Source organism: Culex pipiens, chromosome 2 (assembly GCF_016801865.2).
Source record: "Culex pipiens pallens isolate TS chromosome 2, TS_CPP_V2, whole genome shotgun sequence".
In the NCBI taxonomy this organism is placed as follows: Eukaryota; Metazoa; Arthropoda; class Insecta; order Diptera; family Culicidae; genus Culex; species Culex pipiens.
This window is the reverse complement of record NC_068938.1, coordinates 214,554,494-214,576,138: the sequence shown is the minus strand read 5'-3', so window position 1 is coordinate 214,576,138 and position 21,645 is coordinate 214,554,494. Positions and strand designations below refer to the sequence as shown.

The 21,645-nt window shown below is 38.2% G+C and overlaps 2 protein-coding genes across 2 annotated transcripts; one reads left to right on the top strand and one right to left on the bottom strand.

Moving 5' to 3' along the window:
• Nucleotides 1–13: 13 nt before the first annotated feature.
• Nucleotides 14–1,999, bottom strand: LOC120428651 (uncharacterized). The gene is given in 2 exon segments (XM_039593697.2): nt 14–69; nt 72–1,999. Coding segments are annotated over 2 exon segments (1,818 nt in total). The 5' UTR covers nt 1,834–1,999.
• Nucleotides 1,965–7,286, top strand: LOC120428650 (F-box/LRR-repeat protein 2-like). The gene is made up of 4 exons (XM_039593696.1): nt 1,965–2,226; nt 2,285–3,487; nt 3,540–3,740; nt 6,780–7,286. Exons 1-4 carry the CDS (start codon nt 2,113–2,115, stop codon nt 7,086–7,088), a joined length of 1,827 nt encoding a protein of 608 aa, XP_039449630.1. The 5' UTR covers nt 1,965–2,112; the 3' UTR covers nt 7,089–7,286.
• Nucleotides 7,287–21,645: the final 14,359 nt, after the last annotated feature.

Below are 21,645 nucleotides of genomic sequence, written 5' to 3'. Positions count from 1 at the left end.
AGACCGTGCCAAATTACGCGATCGCGACGTGGAAGTGATTGAGTCGTAGATTGTGTAATGTTTTGTTTGTTTGTTTGTTTTAAGGGTGATCATGGCAATGATGAAGGGGCGCGATCGCGCTGGGCTTACCTTGGTGCACGCGACAATGTTGAGGTCCCGCAGTTCGGTCAGGTAGCACATGATGTACTGCAGAGAGTTGTCGGTGATGGCGTTGGCCGAGCTGTCCAGGTTTAGAACTTGGATATTCTTGAAGGTGACCGCGATGTAGTAGATGCTGGACTCGGACAGGTTGTTCAGCATGCACAGCTGGAGTTCGTTCATCTCGCGCGGTCGCTTCCCGATGATGTACGTTTGGATGGAAAAGTCGCTGATGCGCTCGCAGTTGGAGATGTCCAGCACGCGCAGGTGTTCCAGGGTGTGCATGGGCCGCCGCACAATTTCCACTCCTTCCTTTGTCAGTGTCGTGGCGCCAACTCCCTCGTCGCTGATCAACCAGCAGCGTCGGATGAGCAGCGTGTGCAACCTGGGACAGCTGGTGATGATCTTTTGCAGACATTCGTCGCTTAGTCCGATCGAGGAGGTGAGGTTGAGGTAGGTGAGGTCGGTTTGAAGGCCGAAGAACCGCAGGATTCCGGGGTCTTTGAGGGGTACGCGATCACTGTACGCTATCGTAAAGTGGGTTAGCTGTAGAGATTCCAGTTCGCAGAGGCAGTGCCAGATGAAGTCGTCCACGCAGGGGGTGTCCGCAAGGTTGAGGGATTTCATGAGGTACCGGTTGCGGTTGATCAGCTTCATGACGCGATCGAGCATGGTGATGCGTTTGGAGAGGTACAGGTTGATGAAACAGTTGGAGACGTCGATCGAGGACAGGTTCGGCGCCATGGTTATGAATCGCTCAAAGTGGTACTCGTTGAAGTAGTCACATCCGGAGAGGGACAGGTGCTTCAGACAGAACATGAAAAACGGGAACATTGGTTCCTGGTGGTTGTACTCGATGTTCCAGTTTTTGAACAGCTCATCACACTGCATTAACTCAAGTTTGCGCAGATTCAGCAGGTTTCGCATTATTGAGAGGAACTTCTTCTTTCTTATCTTGCACGATCGCAGCGTAAGTTCCGTGATGCCAAGGCCGTGATTGAACCAGAAGTCACTGTGCTTGTTAAAATCGACCTGTGTAAACACTAGCCTTGGATAGTATCGGAACCCTTCGCTAAAGTACTTGAACGGAGCCACTTGATCGCCACAGTCCGAACGATCAAAGTGGTAGTAAGTTTGGTTCAGGAATGGCTCGTAATAGTAGGACGCCTCCATCCACCGTCTACACGTCTCCCCAGCCGCCATGCGGTCACTTACGGTAATCTGCTTAAATATGATCAATATCAACTCCATCGGTAGGAGATCATACCTCGCTTCGAACATTCCATCGCAACTGAAAGGTTCCATCCATGGTGGTGGCTCGACCTCCGCTTCCGGTTCACCTTTGTCAAAGTTCCACTTGACCGTTTCGAACGAACTAATAATACTAACTCTCTTTTCGCCCAGCAAGCTCTCTGCCTCGGGATCCTTGGGAAACGCATTCTTTGGCTTCAGCTCTGAAATGGGTATGGGAATCAACGATCCTGACGGTTTGACAAAACAATTCCTCGGATCGCTCAAGTCCACCGCCGTCCTGTTCCGTGTCGCTCTCCTCCGCGACCTGATCGCCTTCTTCACCTTCATGGACGGAGTCGGTCCATCGTCGTCCTCATCGAGTGGCTTTAAGATAAAGTCCGCAATGTCCGCCTTTTCCTTCAACCGCTTGATGCTCGAGTTGGACCGGGGATAGTCGCCCATCTTTGTTGCTCGATGGCTCGTACTAAACTGACTGCGCCTTTCGCAAGCGACTGGCGATCAAGGTTTTGCAGAGTGCCCCGCAATCTGGAGACGATCGCGATCGCGCTGTTCGTGAAACACGAGCGCCGTGTGAAACCGTGCTCACGACCTGCTAGTTGTTGTTGAACGTCCTCGATCAGTTGATTGCCAACTTGCATTGCGCAAAGATCGTCTTTTTTTGTTGGCACCGGTGCCGCCGCGGTGGTTGTTGATCAACAAAGCTCTCGCGACGCCATAAGGATGAGTCCGAACCCAACGCGGGACTGGGAACCGCTCGAGCATACATTGTATGTGCGGTACGATGATCAGTTTGTTTTTCACTTTGAACCGTTCTTTGAGGATCTGCCGTACGAGGTAAGTTCAAATCGAGACAAAGGAGCTTGTTTTGAAACGGATATTTTGGTTTCGTTAGGTGATGGTCTACCTGATGCAGTTCTTGAACCACGCTGACAGACATGCCATGGCGCAGGCTTGCAGAGGGTTCTACGAAGGTTTGAAGCATCCGTTCTTTATGAGATCGTCCGTGCTGCACATTGACAACATAGAGTTTGAGGACAATGTCGAGCCTGTTCGGACCTTTCTCACGGCATTCCGGTACTTTCCAAACATCAAGCTAACGAAGATCGCTTTTGGCAATCGAAGTGATTTTTGGGCTGAACTGGGCGAATCTATGGAAGAGTTGTCCTTCGATAACTGCATCATTTGGAAGCAAAAGCTGCTGTCGATCCTCCGCTATACGTTCCGCCTAAAGCGTCTCGCGATCGAGAACTGTCCGGACCTGTTCCGCTCGTGGAAGGTCTTGGAGAACCTTACCGTAATGTACATCCCAACGCTACCAGCGTTGACTCACATCAGTCTGGCGGGCAACAACAAACTAGAGGAGCATCATTTCGATTTCATTGTCGGAATGGCGCCCAAACTCGACTCGCTAAATGTGTCCAACTGCTTCAAGGGTATCGAAGCCGGGCAGCGTTTTCGCATGTTGGGACACGTTTTGCGTTTCTTGGAGCAGCGCCAGCACGCGATCAAGCACTTTTACATTGGCGATACGCCAGTAGACAATTTGTTTCTGCGCCACCTCGCGGACATCAAGGGACTCCGTCTAAAAAGCTTGTCGTTGATGATCAACGATCGCATCCCGCAAACGGAAGCCGGCATCATGGATCTGTTCCAACTCCAGACCAACCTAACCTATCTCGATCTCACCAGGTCGCTCGAAGTGCACGACACCGCCCTAATGCAAATCTCCAACAGCATGCCACTGCTAGAAACCCTCATCCTTAACCGTTGCTGGATGATCTCGGACTACGGAATTGGCTCAATCAAGAAGCTAACCCGTCTCAAGCACATCGACCTCACCAACTGCGAACGCATCTCGGACTGTGGCGTTCTCGAAGGCATCCTAACCCACAACCGCAAACGCCTCCGAAAGCTCTACATGGGTCTGCTAACCAACATCGGAGAAGTGGTCTTCACGAAGATCGCGTTCGACCTGAACAACCTTGCCGTGCTCGATCTAGGCGGTTGTTCCAACTGCATCAACGATCGTTCAATTCAGTACATTTTCTACCACCTAGCAGGTCTGCAAGAGCTGAACGTGGACTGCTGTGCAAAGGTACTGCAATCACCCTAACCTTGAACGAAACCTAACCTGTTTTTTTTTGAAGGTTTCCGACGCTGGCCTCACCGGGATCGACCTGCCCGAGTGTGCGATCGCAATCTGGGACCTGCGGATGACGTTTTCGATTCAGAACCTGAAGCGGCTGCGCTATCTCAACCTTAATGGGTGCTTCCGGGTGACGGACTTGACGTTTGTGCGGAAGTTTCGGCTGCGGGAGCTTAGGGAGCTGGTGCTGACGCGGTTGCTGGTGAGTTTATTTGCTGAAATTTTAGGTTGTAGTAAAAAGAGGGAAGAATTTACATTGATTGTATATTTGAGTCCATTTTTTTTAAGATAAAAAAAAACAAAGGTCATAAATGTTTCTGAGGAGACAGATTAGAATCATAGTATAAGTTATTTTTAGTGGTTTGAAGCCATTTCGATATTCAAATTCCTGTTTTTACCTTCTTCGCTGAGGAAATTTTAGCCTTTCACTCGAAAAATGATCTTCTTAAATACGCTTCCTAAACATTCCTTTGTTTATACATATCGTTAAGCATCAAATTCTAAGCATTCAAAAATAATTTCTAACCATCGGAAAATATGCATTCATTATAAGTAGGCAATTTTTTCTAATTTTGGTGCCTTCGACATAGTTACAGCAATTTAGATTTAGAAAAAGATTTTATGATTTTTTGAAAATATTCTAAAATTTTAAATTCTATAAAAATCTTTTGTTAATGTGCCATTAAGCAGTTTAACGCAGCTGAAAAATCGCTAATTGAGTAATTCTATAGAATTTTGGATTTTTTTCGAGATTTTGAAATTTGGCATTTTTTGATTTGGATGAAACCTAGTATTTTTTTTTTGTTTTTTATATGGTTTTGTGGTAATAAAAAAAGGCATCTTTTGCGCTAGTGGTCAAGAGGGTGGAGGAAAAAAGTGATTTTTTGAAAAAAAAAAAAACTAGAATGTTATAATTTCAAAAATCATTTTTAAATGATAATTCAGCCTCATATTGTCAAACAAAATTTCAAATATAATGTTTACATGCAAAATCAAATTTGCAATCAAAAATGACTTCAAGCATTTTTTATGTAATGCACCGTTATAGGTATTTGAAGGTAACTTTTTTCGAAAAACGTTTAGTTTTTTTAGCGTTAAAAAATAATTCATGAAGGTAAGACAAAAAATATTGAAAAAATGTTGAATTTAGTTTAAAAATATTTTAAGCTTTTCATTTCCAAAAATATGTTTTTTTTTAACTCAGGTATCAGATTTTGGTACCATCATAAACTCTAGCTAAAAATATGCCTTTTTTAGTCCCCTAAAACATATCAAAAAATTTAAAAAAGAAAAAAAAACTATTTTGGGAACACAATTTTTAGTGATAACTGAAATTTAAAAAATATCAGGAAATGCACAGTGGGCGAAATCGGACCCAAAATCTTACCTAATTACTGGTTTCCTGGGACATTTTCACATAAGTGTATTTTTGATGGCCACATAGAGCCTCCTTTCTAAATACAGATCGATTTTCAAGCAAAAATGTTGAAAAATTAGGAATTGGGGCAAAATGGACCCTTTGCCATTTCGTGTGGTTAATAAAACCATCACCATTCGATTGGAAGTTTCACTTGTGTTATGTGCCTTTGCCAATGTTTTTTTAAATGTATTTTTTAGGGGTCAACTTTGGCTGTGTTTTTTACTAACATTTTCTATATTTTAAGTTAAAAGAAGTATGCAGTAATTTTTCTAGTGTCCCAGACTATGCCTCTACGCATTTTTTACAATTTCAATGATAATGGTGCCATTTTATAGCAGAAAATGTGAAAAACAAGCAAAAATTAAAAAAAACGACTGTAAAAACATGAAAAAATTAGATAGGCAAAATGTTATGATAGGAGGTGGTAGAATAGGCCAAATACTACCAAAAACAAACATAAACTAAACAAGATAAATGCAAATTAAAATACTAAAAATGAAACAAGAAAAACATAAAACAAGAGAAGTAAACTTTTTCGTAGAACAAAAGTTGCTCATAATGACCTCCTGAACCCAGGAAAAATAAAAATTTTCGAAAAAAAATTGGGCAGTAGAGGGTTAATTAGGTTCGATTTTGGGTCCGATTTGCCGGGACCCGTGGTGTAGGGTGCGTGGTTGCCTCTCACCCAGTCGGCCTGGGTTCGATCCCAGAAGGTCTCGGTGGCATTTTTCGAGACGAGATTTGTCTGATCACGCCTTCCGTCGGATGAAAAAGAAAAGGTTGGCCCCGGTCTAATCTAGAGGGTTAGGTCGATAGCTCAGTCCAGGTGTAGGAGTCGTCTCCCTGGGTCCTGTCTCGGTGGAGTCACTGGTAGGCAGTTGGACTCACAATCCAAAGGTCGTCTATTCGAATCCCGGGGTGGATGGAAGCTTAGGTGTGAAAAGAGGTTTGCAATTGCCTCAACAATCAAGATTTCGGACACCAAGTTTCGAGTAGGAATCTCGCAATCGAGAACGCCAAGGCAATGCTGTAGAGCGAATAATTTGATTTTGTTTGGGTCCGATTTCACCCACTGTTCGATGGTTTGATCCAATTGGGTCCTAAAATGAAGCTTAGATTGCTGATATTATTGTTTACAGCGATAAAGCTTATTTTTCTGAGTACAATGACCCTTTGTACGACCACAAAGAGTTTAAAATGGATTTTTAAATCAATTTTGAAAAATTAACCTCCCGGTCCTTCTTGACAGAAAAGCACCTACTTGACAGCTCGCGCCAAGGGGACCATAGTTGATCCATCGAAATAATGTTGTCTTGTCAATATTTTTTTTTTTGCATTAAAATGAAAAAAAGTGATCAGAAATGGTTTTTAATCGTGTTTTTTACTGTTGTACATAAAAATTGACATAGGGCTTTAGTACCCAATTGATGTCTAAAGAATGGGGTTACTTTTTAGTTTGACATCCTTTCTACACAGAGCTCACATTTTCTACCAAACGTTTGGTTTGATAGTATGTGTGAGTTCCGTGTAAAAATTGACAGTTTGTCACTTTGTTAAACCCACGGAGTAGGTAAACTAAAAGTGTCATACTGGTCATACTAAAAAGTGTACCCATTTTTCTGAAAAGAAAATCAAACATTCGGCTTAATAAATTATTTTGAAATAATGCTCAAAGATAAACTTTTGCTTATATTTGTCTTTGTCTGCGATAGTAATTTTTCATTCATTAAATTGTTATAGATTTGACAATCTTAAATTAAGTTTTAGTTGTGACCTTCAGAAATTAAAAACTAATAATTATTTAAATTTACGTTCTTCCAGATCACCGACCTCGCCGTGCAATCCTTCGTCCAGTCCTGCCCCTCGCTGGAGATCATCGACTTTAGCGAGAGTCCCAACATCACCGATCTGTGCGTGGAACTCGTCGCTCGACACTGCCGCCGGTTGACCACGCTGAAGCTGCACAACTGCCCACTGGTGACGGACGCCTCCCTCGCCGCCCTCATCAAGCACTGCCACGAGCTCAAACACCTCAACATTCGCGGATGTCCCGAGATTACGCCCGAGGGCGAGGCCAAACTGGTCGCAATTCCGACGCTGCGCCACGTGTTGGTCAACCTGAGGGATTAGCAGTTGTCCTAAGTCGGTAGCCGTGAACCAGCGAGAAGTTAAGGTAGATTAAGACAAGTAAAACACGGCCAACGAGGGACCGAGAGAGGAGCAAAAACAGAAGACAAAAAAAAAACAGCAACTCGGGAGGAAAAATCATAAAAAAGTGAACGAAAACACACCGGAGATGCATACAATAAACGTATTAAATCATATAAATTTACTCTCTTTGGGTTGCGTCGTCGCCGTCGTCGTGTTTTGACCCGGCCGTCGGTGTTTTGGCCTTAGATGCGGCGCGGCATTTTGTTCTTTCACCGCGGCTACTACTAGTAGCCGTGTTATGGCCCCCTCGGGCCGGGTCGGGGTCGAGCAGAGTTGGTCATCGCTTTTCCGCCCCGGCGGCATCTGGTCTTTGATCTTTGATTTTTTCTTTCTCTCGCCCTCTCTGATGAACCGGATTTCGGCTTGTGGGTTCCAGTTTGGGAAAGGTCGACAGGTTAGAAAATTCGGGGCCGACGGTCGGTGGCGGTGAAATGAATCGGGTTTTGTTCGGGATTGAGCGGGAACGGGTTGTCCTTGGTTCGGCAATTAGTTCACGTACGAAAGGACCTCACAGGTTCACAATTGGAAGAGTAAACTTCCGCTTACTTTGAGATTTATAAATGTTTGGGTTTTGTTTGTTTTGGCTAATGAAGATTCAGGTTTTGGTTGATTAACTCGGAATAAAAAATATTCCTTTTTAATGTTTTTCCTCCAGATCAAGTAACATCATGTCAACATTGGTAAATTTGGGTCGAAATGTTTTTTTTTGCTTGGAAAATCGAAAAGTAAAACTTTTCAGCATTTGTTTTGAAAAGGGTTTCTATTTGATTCTGTTATTTTTGGTACAGAAAAGCACGCTGTTTTGTTGTTCAAGAATGACAGGAAAAGTAAGTACCGTAAAACGGGGTGCCTTGATAGCCGGGGTGACTTTGATAGGTTTGAGATTTTTCCACAAAATGAAGAGTACAAATAAATTACATACGGAATGATTTGGAATCATACTGACCAGGGTAGAGAAGTGTTCAAAGTACCTAAAGAAGAACCTTTCATAAAATTTCGAAAAGTTTAAATAGTTAGTAAACTATAACTAAGAAAATGTTGATGAAAGGCATTATTTAAAACTTCTCAAAGTGTCATGATTTTCTCAATGAACATGATTTTTAATCGGAAAACGGAATGCATTTTCGGATTCTTTGGACAATTTTCCACAAGGAGATGGTAAAATAAGTTTGTAAATAATAAATTATATATGTTTTTAAAACACAATTCAATAAAATCTTCAAATTTAAAGGCAATTTCAGTTGAACAAATTTCATGTAAAATGTGAAAACTTGCGATTTGCGCTTTGAATTTAGTATTAAATGCAATATAAATCGATAATTTTATAAAAAAATATTAGTTTTAACGAATTTAAGGAAAAATTCCAACATTTTAACAATTTTACCTGAAATTTATATGTATTTTGTTAAAAAGCTTATAAACTTAGTTAACTAAATATAAACATTGATTTTCTTTCTTTAAAACTATATCAACAACCTTAGTGATTTAGAACAATGTAACTACAAAAGCCGACTCGGTCCTAACCAGGTCCCAGTACCGAAAAGGACCTAATAAAAATAATTTTATGAAAAAAAAAAACCGTAGTGATGGCACATTTGACGTAAAAATAAAGTTTCTGATCTGATTTTAACAAGAAAAACTATGACTATTAAAGTCACCCCGGAATTTAAACTAAGAATTTTTAACGTAACTATTTCTCCAAACACTATTGAAAAAACTTTTTTTCAATAATCTTAAGAAAAATCTTAACAGTTGGAAAATATTCCAATAACAAATTGAAATCCTATCAAAGTCACCCCGGTTTACGGTACCTAGTTTCACAACGGAATTGTCATTTAGTATCATCAAACCAAATTTTTCTTTAAATAGTAGTTTATGCAACAAAACATTTTTTTTCGGCTTGAGTCGTACATTTATCCAACTCGGTAGAGTTTAAATGGAAATTAATGTCAAGCATCTATGTGTTAAGTAAATTCACCGTTCAAAACAAAACAATGTTGAAAAATGTTACTTTTCGATATCGATACAGTGTTGAAAATATCAACTTTTCAGCACCCATTTTAGTGCTTCAAAGTTGGATTTTTTAGCACTGATGTTGAAAGGTATTAATTTTCAAATTTGTTATTTTTGGTAGGGAAAAGTAGGCCGTTTCGTTTTTCCATAAGGACAGGAAAAGTTGACAGTTTCACAGCGGAATTGCAAAAAATAAATTTTATTGTTAATATTGGTTTTCAATACAAGGCGTTTTTTTATGTTTTAAAATATTTTCATCGTAAAAATCTGTCGTTCGAAAAACTGGGTCCAGTCAGGAAAAAACTGTCATACTATCAAATTTAAGTAATTATTCGTATGTGAAATTGCCTTTCAGATGAACATATTTTCAAATTTTTAAAACACGCCTTATTTGAAAATGGCCAATATTGACAATATTTGGGAAATTGGGGATAAAAAGGCCTAAAAAGTTACTTGCGAGACATGTCGTCAGCTGTGTGCTATCTTGTGACAACGACCATTTAGTACTATTCGAGAAAATCGATTTTTAAAGTTTGATGATCAATATTTTCAAAACTATGAATGGTAGAGCCAAACTTTTGAAGCAATCGGTTCGTATACCATCGCTTAAAAAACGCTCCAAGTTTCAACAAATTTGGTTACACCAGTTAAAAGATACAGTAAATTATGAAATCAAAAATCTGAAAAGCACGTGTCACAAGTGTGTTTCGAAAGTAAAATTGTACTACGTGTCACAAGTGTGCACAGAATTCCCATACAAACTGAAATAGGCTTAAAACAATAGTTTAACCGACTTAATCAGTATATTTTCAAAAACAAAAGATTGCATTGCTTTTAGAAAGTGTGTATTAACAAAAATATGTGAAAAACAAGACAAATTTTCCACATTTTCCAACAACATGTATGACGTGTCACAAGTGTGCACAATAATTTTGATGATAAATTGGTCTATGTCACAAGTGTGTATTGCAATATCCGGGAAACGGAAGCGAGTTTCCAAAATCGGGTTAAAGCATCTTGTAGTGTTTGTTAAGTATAGCAAAACGTCATCATTAACTCATTTTCGACCAAAATGGTCTATACCACAAGATAGCACACAGCTGACGATGTGGTGATTTTAACGTCATTTTTAAGAAAAAATGCCTGAAAATGGGGAATCAGCAGGGTGCTTTATTCCACTATTTTAATTATTTTGAGAATGAAAAGACTTCTTCAAATATATAAAAAGTAAAAGAAGTTATGCCGTAGACAATACCAAAATAATATAGAAAGGCAACCCATTCTACTGCCCACCATTGAAAAAACGGCTAATATCCACTTTTGGCAAAAACGAGATATTAGCACCAGGTAGTAGAGGTTGTTCCAACGCATCTCCTGGAACTTGAATTTCACTGAAATAGTGTTTAGACTTGGCTGCCGATGCGAAAAACCAAACGGCTAATATGCCACTCTTATGGGAAATTGCCTTGACGAAGATTTTGTGACAAACACTAAAACGCGTTTTTCTCGGAATACTTGATTTGGCATAATAGCCGAATTTTCAATTATGGGCAGGTCTAGGTATTAGTACTTAAGTTCGCATCTGTGTTTGGGAAGTGCAATCTAAGCGTAAATGTTATGCATGCTAGGTAGTTGAAGTTCATTTTGACGTTTTCATACTATTTTCACAATAATTTTCATGAATCGAAATTTTGAACAAGTTTTGAAATGGATTAAAGATGTATGAAATTAAGGACACTATAAATATATTTAAAGATTTAGAATCTACAAAAATATCGCATAACATGAGCGATAAAGCCTGAATTCCTATTTGACTGGATTTTTCATCGAAATAATATTGAAAACATTTTTATTTAAATATTTTTTTGAATTAAACATCTAAATCCACAAAATCAAAAATTAAAATTCATCAACATAATTTTTCACATGATTTCTTAGACTTTTTTTTTAAAGAATACTGATCTCCTCATGTCAAAGTCACTTTTTGTTATTTTTTACATTTTTCATTCCTTTTTATTTCCTATTTAAACCATGGTACAAAAACTTTATATTTGTGAATCAAAATAAAAGGTGATTTTTGACAAAAAAATTATAACATGTCTGTATAAAAGAATAATAAAATTGACAGAGCTGTCAAATAATTTTGACCAATTTTTGTGTTATAGAAAAAATGGCTAAAAGAAGGCAGTTTTCGTCATCTCAAACAGATCCAAAACTGTTTTTTTTTGAAAATGGAAAATAGTTTTTTTTAAGAGCGTTACTATTGTAAAAACTATGCCGACAATATAGATAGCTCTCTCCAACGAAAAAAGATTGCCTTTAGAAAAAATCTCAAAATACGAATGATTTGTTGTAGTTTTTTGATTAAAACACAAATCCTTTGTGTTTTTCTTTGTATTTTTTCACACTATATTTTTTTTTGTGAAAAATCAAATTTTAAAAACTGATTTTTGTATTATTTTATTTATATTTTTCAAATTTCCGTAAAAATCGATTCAATTGTAAAATGCAATCCTTGAAATTCTTGTAATTCTTGAAACATGAGCAGGCCTTTACAAAATTGAATAAAGAATAAAGCTTTGATTAAAACTATGTATATTTCAAAAGTTTGGAGTTCTATATAATCTTCGTTGATATTTTTGATTTTTTAAATATTGAAATAAGCTTAAAATGTATTGGTCTAGGTTAGTAACTGGGGTGAGACAGCTGTTTGCTCTTTTTGCTCGAAGATTTAAAACATTTTGTTTTTAATCAGAATTACAAATTACGTACTACTAATAGAACCGAGTTTTCTTCGAGCTGTTGTCCTGATCCATCCCAGTTGACCGCATTAGCTTAAATAATATATTTTATTAGCTTTTCAAACATGAGTTTTTGGCTCAATAGAGGAGAAAAGCAACTCGCGACAAAATTTTGAGGCTAGGAATTTTGACAGGTATGATTTCCATAAAGTATTCGCCTCCTTTTCTCTCCCACATAAAAACTGGGGACGAGGTATCTGTCAAACTAGGCCAAACTGTTAAAGTCACTCACAAAATGAACTTTGAGTGACTTGAGTTCATTTCTGACGTCACAATTTTCTCCTCTATATCCGAGAAATAATTTGAAAGTTCGGCATATCTTCGAAGTCTTCAGTGAAATATAGATAAGTTTTTAAAATTTGTTAAAATAAATCAAAGCTCCGACAATTATTGTAAAATTTTGATTTTGAATGAATATCATTTTTTTTAGAGTGTAGTACAATCAAATTAAGATTTTTCATTTGCTCTAACACAAAATTGATGAATTTCATTGAAAATACACTTTCAGCAAAATGTCCATTCGTCGGAATGTACAAGATCCGATTAAACACACTAATCAAACCGTTTTCGGTTTGAGCCATGCTCCAAAAATATCGCGCTTTTCTGTAGTTCTGTTTGCCATTCGTCATCGGACGGGGTGTCAGCATCTTCAGCAAGTTTTCGACGTGGCCATGTTTGTTTGAACTATCTTCACGATTCCATACACACAACATCTTTGGGGCGGCTGTTGTTGGCCACTTGACCACTTGGCCACGACCACGCAGTTATCCAACCGTTTCGTCGCGTCGCATCGTAAAAATCGACCACTTTTGTTTAATTTTCCACAAAATAACAATTTAAGTTTGCTGGGAGCTTGAAGAGGGAGAATGTGAGTAATCCATCTAATTATTTTAGGAATGTTCAAAAATATGTTTCAAATAGTATTTTAAACTTGACAAACGTATGGTGAAAAGTTATTTTGAAGCCTAATTAAATTCACACAATATTAAATATTTTTACAAAACGTTTTCAAGTTTAACGAATAATATTAATTTAAATTTGACAAAATGTGTCATAAATTAAATTTTTATGTTGTTATTTCACAACTACCTTTTATAAAACAATGAATTTTTTAAACTTTATATTTAATTCTTCCTCATTAAGAAAGACACCATGTTTAGACAGACCTCGGCTTGAGCCTGGTGGAAAAATCGTTGCTTTATGATTATACTTTATTACTTGTCCAAACAAATCGAGGACCTGAACGCGTTTTCTCTGCCGCTGCTCTTGAGATGATCGGTCCCCCCGTCAAGGCAAATGCCAGAAAAGATCATGGCGGCCGGCGGTAATGAAACAGAGACTCGAACGCGGACAGCAGCGACGAACCGGGGGAGTGCGCGCGCGTGAGACTACGCTTCAGCAGCACCGTGCGTCACGACTGTTAGTGTGCCCGTGTGTGTGTGTGTGTGTGTTTTGGGATGCTGAAGGAGATTCAAACGAGCTGAATGTCAAGTAACTGAAAACGAGATTTGAACGGAAAGTTATTTGATTGGGAAAAATGTTATAGTTTGGAAATTTGTGGTAAATTATTAAAGTAAGATATAATAAGGTACTGAAAATTCAGATGTGCGACAAATTATTGACCATTAGAAAGGTAGACGAAAGATCGAAAGTCTAAAAAATTGAAAAAAAATAAAAATTTTTAAATTGATTTTCGAGCTAAGAATACATGTATTTAAACGTGTGCAGAAGTATATGTAATTCTCAAATAAAAAAAAATCTCAAATATTGTTGTAAAATTTATTTTCTTAAAAACAAATTCGAGTTTTTCTGTGATTTTTCCGTTTTTTAAATGAAAAGCCATTTTTTCAAATAATTGCCATAAAATCATGGGTCAAAAACAAACCAAAATTGTATCGATAATATTAATGAAAATGAAAATGAAATGAATGAAATGAATGAAATGAATGAAATGAATGAAATGAATGAAATGAATGAAATGAATGAAATGAATGAAATGAATGAAATGAATGAAATGAATGAAATGAATGAAATGAATGAAATGAATGAAATGAATGAAATGAATGAAATGAATGAAATGAATGAAATGAATGAAATGAATGAAATGAATGAAATGAATGAAATGAATGAAATGAATGAAATGAATGAAATGAATGAAATGAATGAAATGAATGAAATGAATGAAATGAATGAAATGAATGAAATGAATGAAATGAATGAAATGAATGAAATGAATGAAATGAATGAAATGAATGAAATGAATGAAATGAATGAAATGAATGAAATGAATGAAATGAATGAAATGAATGAAATGAATGAAATGAATGAAATGAATGAAATGAATGAAATGAATGAAATGAATGAAATGAATGAAATGAATGAAATGAATGAAATGAATGAAATGAATGAAATGAATGAAATGAATGAAATGAATGAAATGAATGAAATGAATGAAATGAATGAAATGAATGAAATGAATGAAATGAATGAAATGAATGAAATGAATGAAATGAATGAAATGAATGAAATGAATGAAATGAATGAAATGAATGAAATGAATGAAATGAATGAAATGAATGAAATGAATGAAATGAATGAAATGAATGAAATGAATGAAATGAATGAAATGAATGAAATGAATGAAATGAATGAAATGAATGAAATGAATGAAATGAATGAAATGAATGAAATGAATGAAATGAATGAAATGAATGAAATGAATGAAATGAATGAAATGAATGAAATGAATGAAATGAATGAAATGAATGAAATGAATGAAATGAATGAAATGAATGAAATGAATGAAATGAATGAAATGAATGAAATGAATGAAATGAATGAAATGAATGAAATGAATGAAATGAATGAAATGAATGAAATGAATGAAATGAATGAAATGAATGAAATGAATGAAATGAATGAAATGAATGAAATGAATGAAATGAATGAAAATGAATGAAATGAATGAAATGAATGAAATGAATGAAATGAATGAAATGAATGAAATGAATGAAATGAATGAAATGAATGAAATGAATGAAATGAATGAAATGAATGAAATGAATGAAATGAATGAAATGAATGAAATGAATGAAATGAATGAAATGAATGAAATGAATGAAATGAATGAAATGAATGAAATGAATGAAATGAATGAAATGAATGAAATGAATGAAATGAATGAAATGAATGAAATGAATGAAATGAATGAAATGAATGAAATGAATGAAATGAATGAAATGAATGAAATGAATGAAATGAATGAAATGAATGAAATGAATGAAATGAATGAAATGAATGAAATGAATGAAATGAATGAAATGAATGAAATGAATGAAATGAATGAAATGAATGAAATGAATGAAATGAATGAAATGAATGAAATGAATGAAATGAATGAAATGAATGAAATGAATGAAATGAATGAAATGAATGAAATGAATGAAATGAATGAAATGAATGAAATGAATGAAATGAATGAAATGAATGAAATGAATGAAATGAATGAAATGAATGAAATGAATGAAATGAATGAAATGAATGAAATGAATGAAATGAATGAAATGAATGAAATGAATGAAATGAATGAAATGAATGAAATGAATGAAATGAATGAAATGAATGAAATGAATGAAATGAATGAAATGAATGAAATGAATGAAATGACCCAAGTAACATTTTTTCCAGGAGTTCTACAAGAGCTCTTCAAGATAGCTACAGCATAGCAGTTTGGACCGCGGTAGGATAATACTCTCTTCAAGTACTCTTCCAAACTCCTGAAGAAGTTTTTAACCCGTATAGGCCTGGGTGAAATTGGAATCACTAAAATGGCCATAACTCAGCGAAAACTCAACCAATTTGCATACTTCTTTATTCGTTGGACTCGTTAGAATGTCTTTTTTCCGAAAATGACCCGCAGAACCCGGAAATGTTCCGGTGGCCGGAGATATTCCGGTGGGTCACTGGGTCAAACAGGGTCAAAAATGGCCATTTTTGGGTCCCGCACTATTTTGTTAATAGAAATCTTGGAAAAAAACACATTTTTTCATGTTACGATCTTTGTTCTACCAACAGACAATACTGACCATGGATTTTGCACCACCGGGGATGTTCCGGATTGAGCGGGCAGGTTCCCTACCCCGGGGGAACCGGTCAAGGGACGGTCAGAAATAAAACTATTTCTATCATGGCAATATGGGTGTCAAAGTTCATCATTTTCAAAACAAAGCTCATTTATGATCTCCAAAACCACTTTTGGACCGATCTGGCCACATTGGGACCGGTTCCCGGTACTCCGGTGGAACCCGGTATAAGGCAAATTATGGGATTATTTCTGAATAATTTTTGACAGGGCAATATGGATGTCAAAGTTCATCATTTTCCAAATCAAGCTCATCCATGATCACCAAAATCACTTTTGGATCGATCTGGCCACTTCGGGACCGGTTCTCGGAACTCCGGTGGAACTCGGAATATGGCAAATTACGGGATTATTTCTGAATAATTTTTGACAGGGCAATATGGATGTCAAAGTTCATCATTTTCAAAATCAAGCTCATCTATGATCCCCAAAACCACTTTTGGACCGATCTGGCCACTTTGGGACCGGTTCCCGGTACTCCGGTGGAACCCGGAATAAGGCAAATTACGGGATTATTTCTGAATAATTTTTGACAGGGCAATATGGATGTCAAAGTTCATCATTTTCAAAATCAAGCTCATCTATGATCCCCAAAACCACTTTTGGACCGATCTGGCCACTTTGGGACCGGTTCCCGGTACTCCGGTGGAACCCGGAATAAGGCAAATTACGGGATTATTTCTGAATAATTTTTGACAGGGCAATATGGATGTCAAAGTTCATCATTTTCAAAATCAAGCTCATCTATGATCCCCAAAACCACTTTTGGACCGATCTGGCCACTTTGGGATCGGTTCCCGGTACTCCGGTGGAACCCGGAATAAGGCAAATTACGCGATTATTTCTGAATAATTTTTGACAGGGCAATATGGATGCCAAAGTTCATCATTCCAAAAATCAAGCTCATCCGTGATCCCCAAAACCACTTTTGGACCGATCTGGCCACTTTGGGACCGGTTCCCGGTACTCCGGTGGAACCCGGAATAAGGCAAATTACGGGATTATTTCTGAATAATTTTTGACAGGGCAATATGGATGTCAAAGTTCATCATTTTCAAAATCAAGCTCATCTATGATCCCCAAAACCACTTTTGGACCGATCTGGCCACTTTGGGACCGGTTCCCGGTACTCCGGTGGAACCCGGAATAAGGCAAATTACGGGATTATTTCTGAATAATTTTTGACAGGGCAATATGGATGTCAAAGTTCATCATTTTCAAAACAAAGCTCATCTATGATCCCCAAAACCACTTTTGGACCGATCTGGCCTCTTTGGGACCGGTTCCCGGTACTCCGGTGGAACCCGGAATAAGGCAAATTACGGGATTATTTCTGAATAATTTTTGACAGGGCAATATGGATGTCAAAGTTCATCATTTTCAAAATCAAGCTCATCCATGATCTCCAAAACCACTTTTAGACCGATCTGGCCACTTTGCGACCGGTTCCCGGTACTCCGGTGAAACCCGGAATATGACAAATTACGGATTTATTTCTGAACAATTTTTGACAGGGCAATATGGGTGTCAGAGTTCAACATTTTCAAAATAAAGCTCATCCATGATCCCCAAAACCACTTTTCTACCGAAAATTGTTCAGAAATAATCCCGTAATTGCCACATTCCGGGTTCCACCGGAGTACCGGGAACCGGTCCCAAAGTGGCCAAATCGGTCCAAAAGTGATTTTGGAAATCATGGATGAGCTTGATTTTGAAAATGATGAACTTTGACATCCATATTGCCCTGTCAAAAAATATTCAGAAATAATCCCATAATTTGCCTTATTCCGGGTTCCACCGGAGTACCGGGAACCGGTCCCAAAGTGGCCAGATAGGTCCAAAGGTGGTTTTGGGGATCATAATTGAGCTTTGTTTTGAAAATGATGAACTTTGACATCCATATTGCCCTGTCAAAAATTATTTAGAAATAATCCCGTAATTTGCCATATTCCGAGTTCCACCGGAGTACCGGGAACCGGTCCCAAAGTGGCCAGATCGGTCCAAGAGTGGTTTTGGGGATCAAATATGAGCTTGATTTTGAAAATGATGAACTTTGACATCCATTTTGCCCTGTCAAAAATTATTCAGAAATAATCCCGTAATTTGCCATATTCCGAGTTCCACCGGAGTACCGGGAACCGGTCCCAAAGTGGCCAGATCGGTCCAAAAGTGGTTTTAGGGATCATAGATGAGCTTGATTTTGAAAATGATGAACTTTGACATCCATATTGCCCTGTCAAAAATTATTCAGAAATAATCCCGTAATTCGCCATATTCCGAGTTCCACCGGAGTACCGGGAACCGGTCCCAAAGTGGCCAGATCGGTCCAAAAGTGGGTTTGGGGATCTCGGATTAGCTTGATTTTGAAAATGATGAACTTTGACATCCATATTGCTCTGTCAAAAAATATTCAGAAATAATCCCATAATTTGCCTTATTCCGGGTTCCACCGGAGTACCGGGAACCGGTCCCAAAGTGGCCAGATAGGTCCAAAGGTGGTTTTGGGGATCATAATTGAGCTTTGTTTTGAAAATGATGAACTTTGACATCCATATTGCCCTGTCAAAAATTATTTAGAAATAATCCCGTAATTTGCCATATTCCGAGTTCCACCGGAGTACCGGGAACCGGTCCCAAAGTGGCCAGATCGGTCCAAAAGTGGTTTTGGGGATCATAGATGAGCTTGATTTTGAAAATGATGAACTTTGACATCCATATTGCCCTGTCAAAAATTATTCAGAAATAATCCCGTAATTCGCCATATTCCGAGTTCCACCGGAGTACCGGGAACCGGTCCCAAAGTGGCCAGATCGGTCCAAAAGTGGGTTTGAGGATCTCGGATTAGCTTGATTTTGAAAATGATGAACTTTGACATCCATATTGCTCTGTCAAAAAATATTCAGAAATAATCCCATAATTTGCCTTATTCCGGGTTCCACCGGAGTACCGGGAACCGGTCCCAAAGTGGCCAGATAGGTCCAAAGGTGGTTTTGGGGATCATAATTGAGCTTTGTTTTGAAAATGATGAACTTTGACATCCATATTGCCCTGTCAAAAATTATTCAGAAATAATCCCGTAATTTGCCATATTCCGAGTTCCACCGGAGTACCGGGAACCGGTCCCAAAGTGGCCAGATCGGTCCAAAAGTGGTTTTGGGGATCATAGATGAGCTTGATTTTGAAAATGATGAACTTTGACATCCATATTGCCCTGTCAAAAATTATTCAGAAATAATCCCATAATTTGCCTTATTCCGGGTTCCACCGGAGTACCGGGAACCGGTCCCAATGTGGCCAGATCGGTCCAAAAGTGGTTTTGGAGATCATAAATGAGCTTTGTTTTGAAAATGATGAACTTTGACACCCATATTGCCATGATAGAAATAGTTTTATTTCTGACCGTCCCTTGACCGGTTCCCCCGGGGTAGGGAACCTGCCCGCTCAATCCGGAACATCCCCGGTGGTGCAAAATCCATGGTCAGTGTTGTCTGTTGGTAGAACAAAGATCGTAACATGAAAAAAATGTGTTTTTTCCAAGATTTCTATTAACAAAATAGTGTGGGACCCAAAAATGGCCATTTTTGACCCTGTTTGACCCAGTGACCCACCGGAATATCTCCGGCCACCGGAACATTTCCGGGTTCTGCGGGTCATTTTCGGAAAATAGACATTCTAACGAGTCCAACGAATAAAGAAGTATGCAAATTGGTTGAGTTTTCGCTGAGTTATGGCCATTTTAGTGATTCCAATTTCACCCAGGCCTATACGGGTTAAGAGAATTTTATCCTACCGCGGTCCAAACTGCTATGCTGTAGCTATCTTGAAGAGCTCTTGTAGAACTCCTGGAAAAAAATGTTACTTGGGGAATGAAATGGATCATGTGAAAAATGAGAATCATTATAAAAATAAAGCAAAAATATTGATAAAAAAAATCTCTAAAAATGTTTTCAGTGCCTTCTCACTTCCCCGTTCCGAATGGGTCAGTTATGCGACTGGACGACTGGACACGGTGACGGCGCGGCGTTCGTGACATCAAATGTTTGCGGTAGAAATTAGGAAATTTTTAAGAAACAGTATCATGTTTGAACAAGCCGCCCCGAACGCTCTTTTTTTGTGGTTGTTCGTTGTTGTGTTGATCCAATAGTGGCTGATGCGCGTTTTATTTGACATTGTAGGACAACACAAGCTTTTTGGGGGCACTTTTTTTTCGTTTTTCTTTCTTCAATTTGGACGAGTGAAAATGCACTGGATCAACGGTTCGAATCGAGTTTAACTCCTTTTTTTTCTCTTTCTGTTTAATGTTTCTGAAACGGAACAGAGCAAACACACTTTCCGAGGGATCGGCACTGAAGTTTGTGTGAGATTTGAGATGCTGTGTGTGCGCTTGAACGTGCACAGAAGAGATCGAAGCAAATAATAACCGCATCGCGATGTTTGTCCGAGCTCTAAAAACGGGTTCGTCGCTGTGCGGCCAAGTCTCTTGCGTGTTTTTTTCGGTTTCAAAATGGCCAAAATGTGTTTCAACTGTTTTTGAAAGATGTTTTTAGTGTTTCATAATTACCTTCGTTATTCCATGCTGCACAGATCATAAAATTGTAGCGGTTGTCTGGCAGAAAGAACCGGTTCTGGTGGAAAAGAAAACAACTCTGCTTGAAAGCAACAGAAGTGACGACAACGTTCATCGATCCAGGTTTTGCAAAAACAGTCGTAAAAACTCGGTAAGCATCGTGCAATTGCATTGGTAAAGCATACTTTACTGCTCCCTTCCTATCCGCCTTGCCCCGAGTAATAATTACCCTTCTGGCAGCAGAGCAGCAAGTTTCCAACTGCAAGAAAGGGTGTAGAAAAACAGAAGCCGCAAGTGCCCGTCCAGCCAGCGAGCCAGCCATAATGGTTTATGATGATGGTGGTGATGCTCTGCGATGGATGCGGTAGAAACTGGTGGTGTCTCGCTCGAATGGAAGAAAGAGAGAAAATGATGCTTTGAGGTTTGAGTTTTACGTGATGGGAGTGGCTTCGGAAACGCGGTGATGGTTGCGATCAAGACAGCTGACTGAATTAGGTTTGGAGAGGAAGGGTTTGTAAAATTTGATATTCTTGTGACCCATTTTTCTCGAAACCTTCAAAACTGCATTTTAGGAACAAAGTTTAGATTTTTTGAAAAAAAATGTGGTTTTTGCACAAAATTTACGAATATTTCATTTTTTTGGACCACTCTAACATGGCGTAGATCACCCTGTAGACCATTTTTGAGCCCGACAATATTTCTTCGAGTCGTGCTATTTTTGTAAGGAATTCCTGATCTATCTGAGCTATTAGCATTTTGCAGTCTTCAGTTTTTAGAGTAAAAGTATGCTGATTTAGATGAACTTCTGGCATAACTTTCCTTTACACTGTTGGATAGGTTTGTTTAAAAATAATAATATTTTTTTTTGCCAGGTTCTGACAACAACTAAATATGGATTTCTGAGTGTTATCAAAATAGCGTACGAAATACAAAATTCTCTCCGAAATTGGAAAT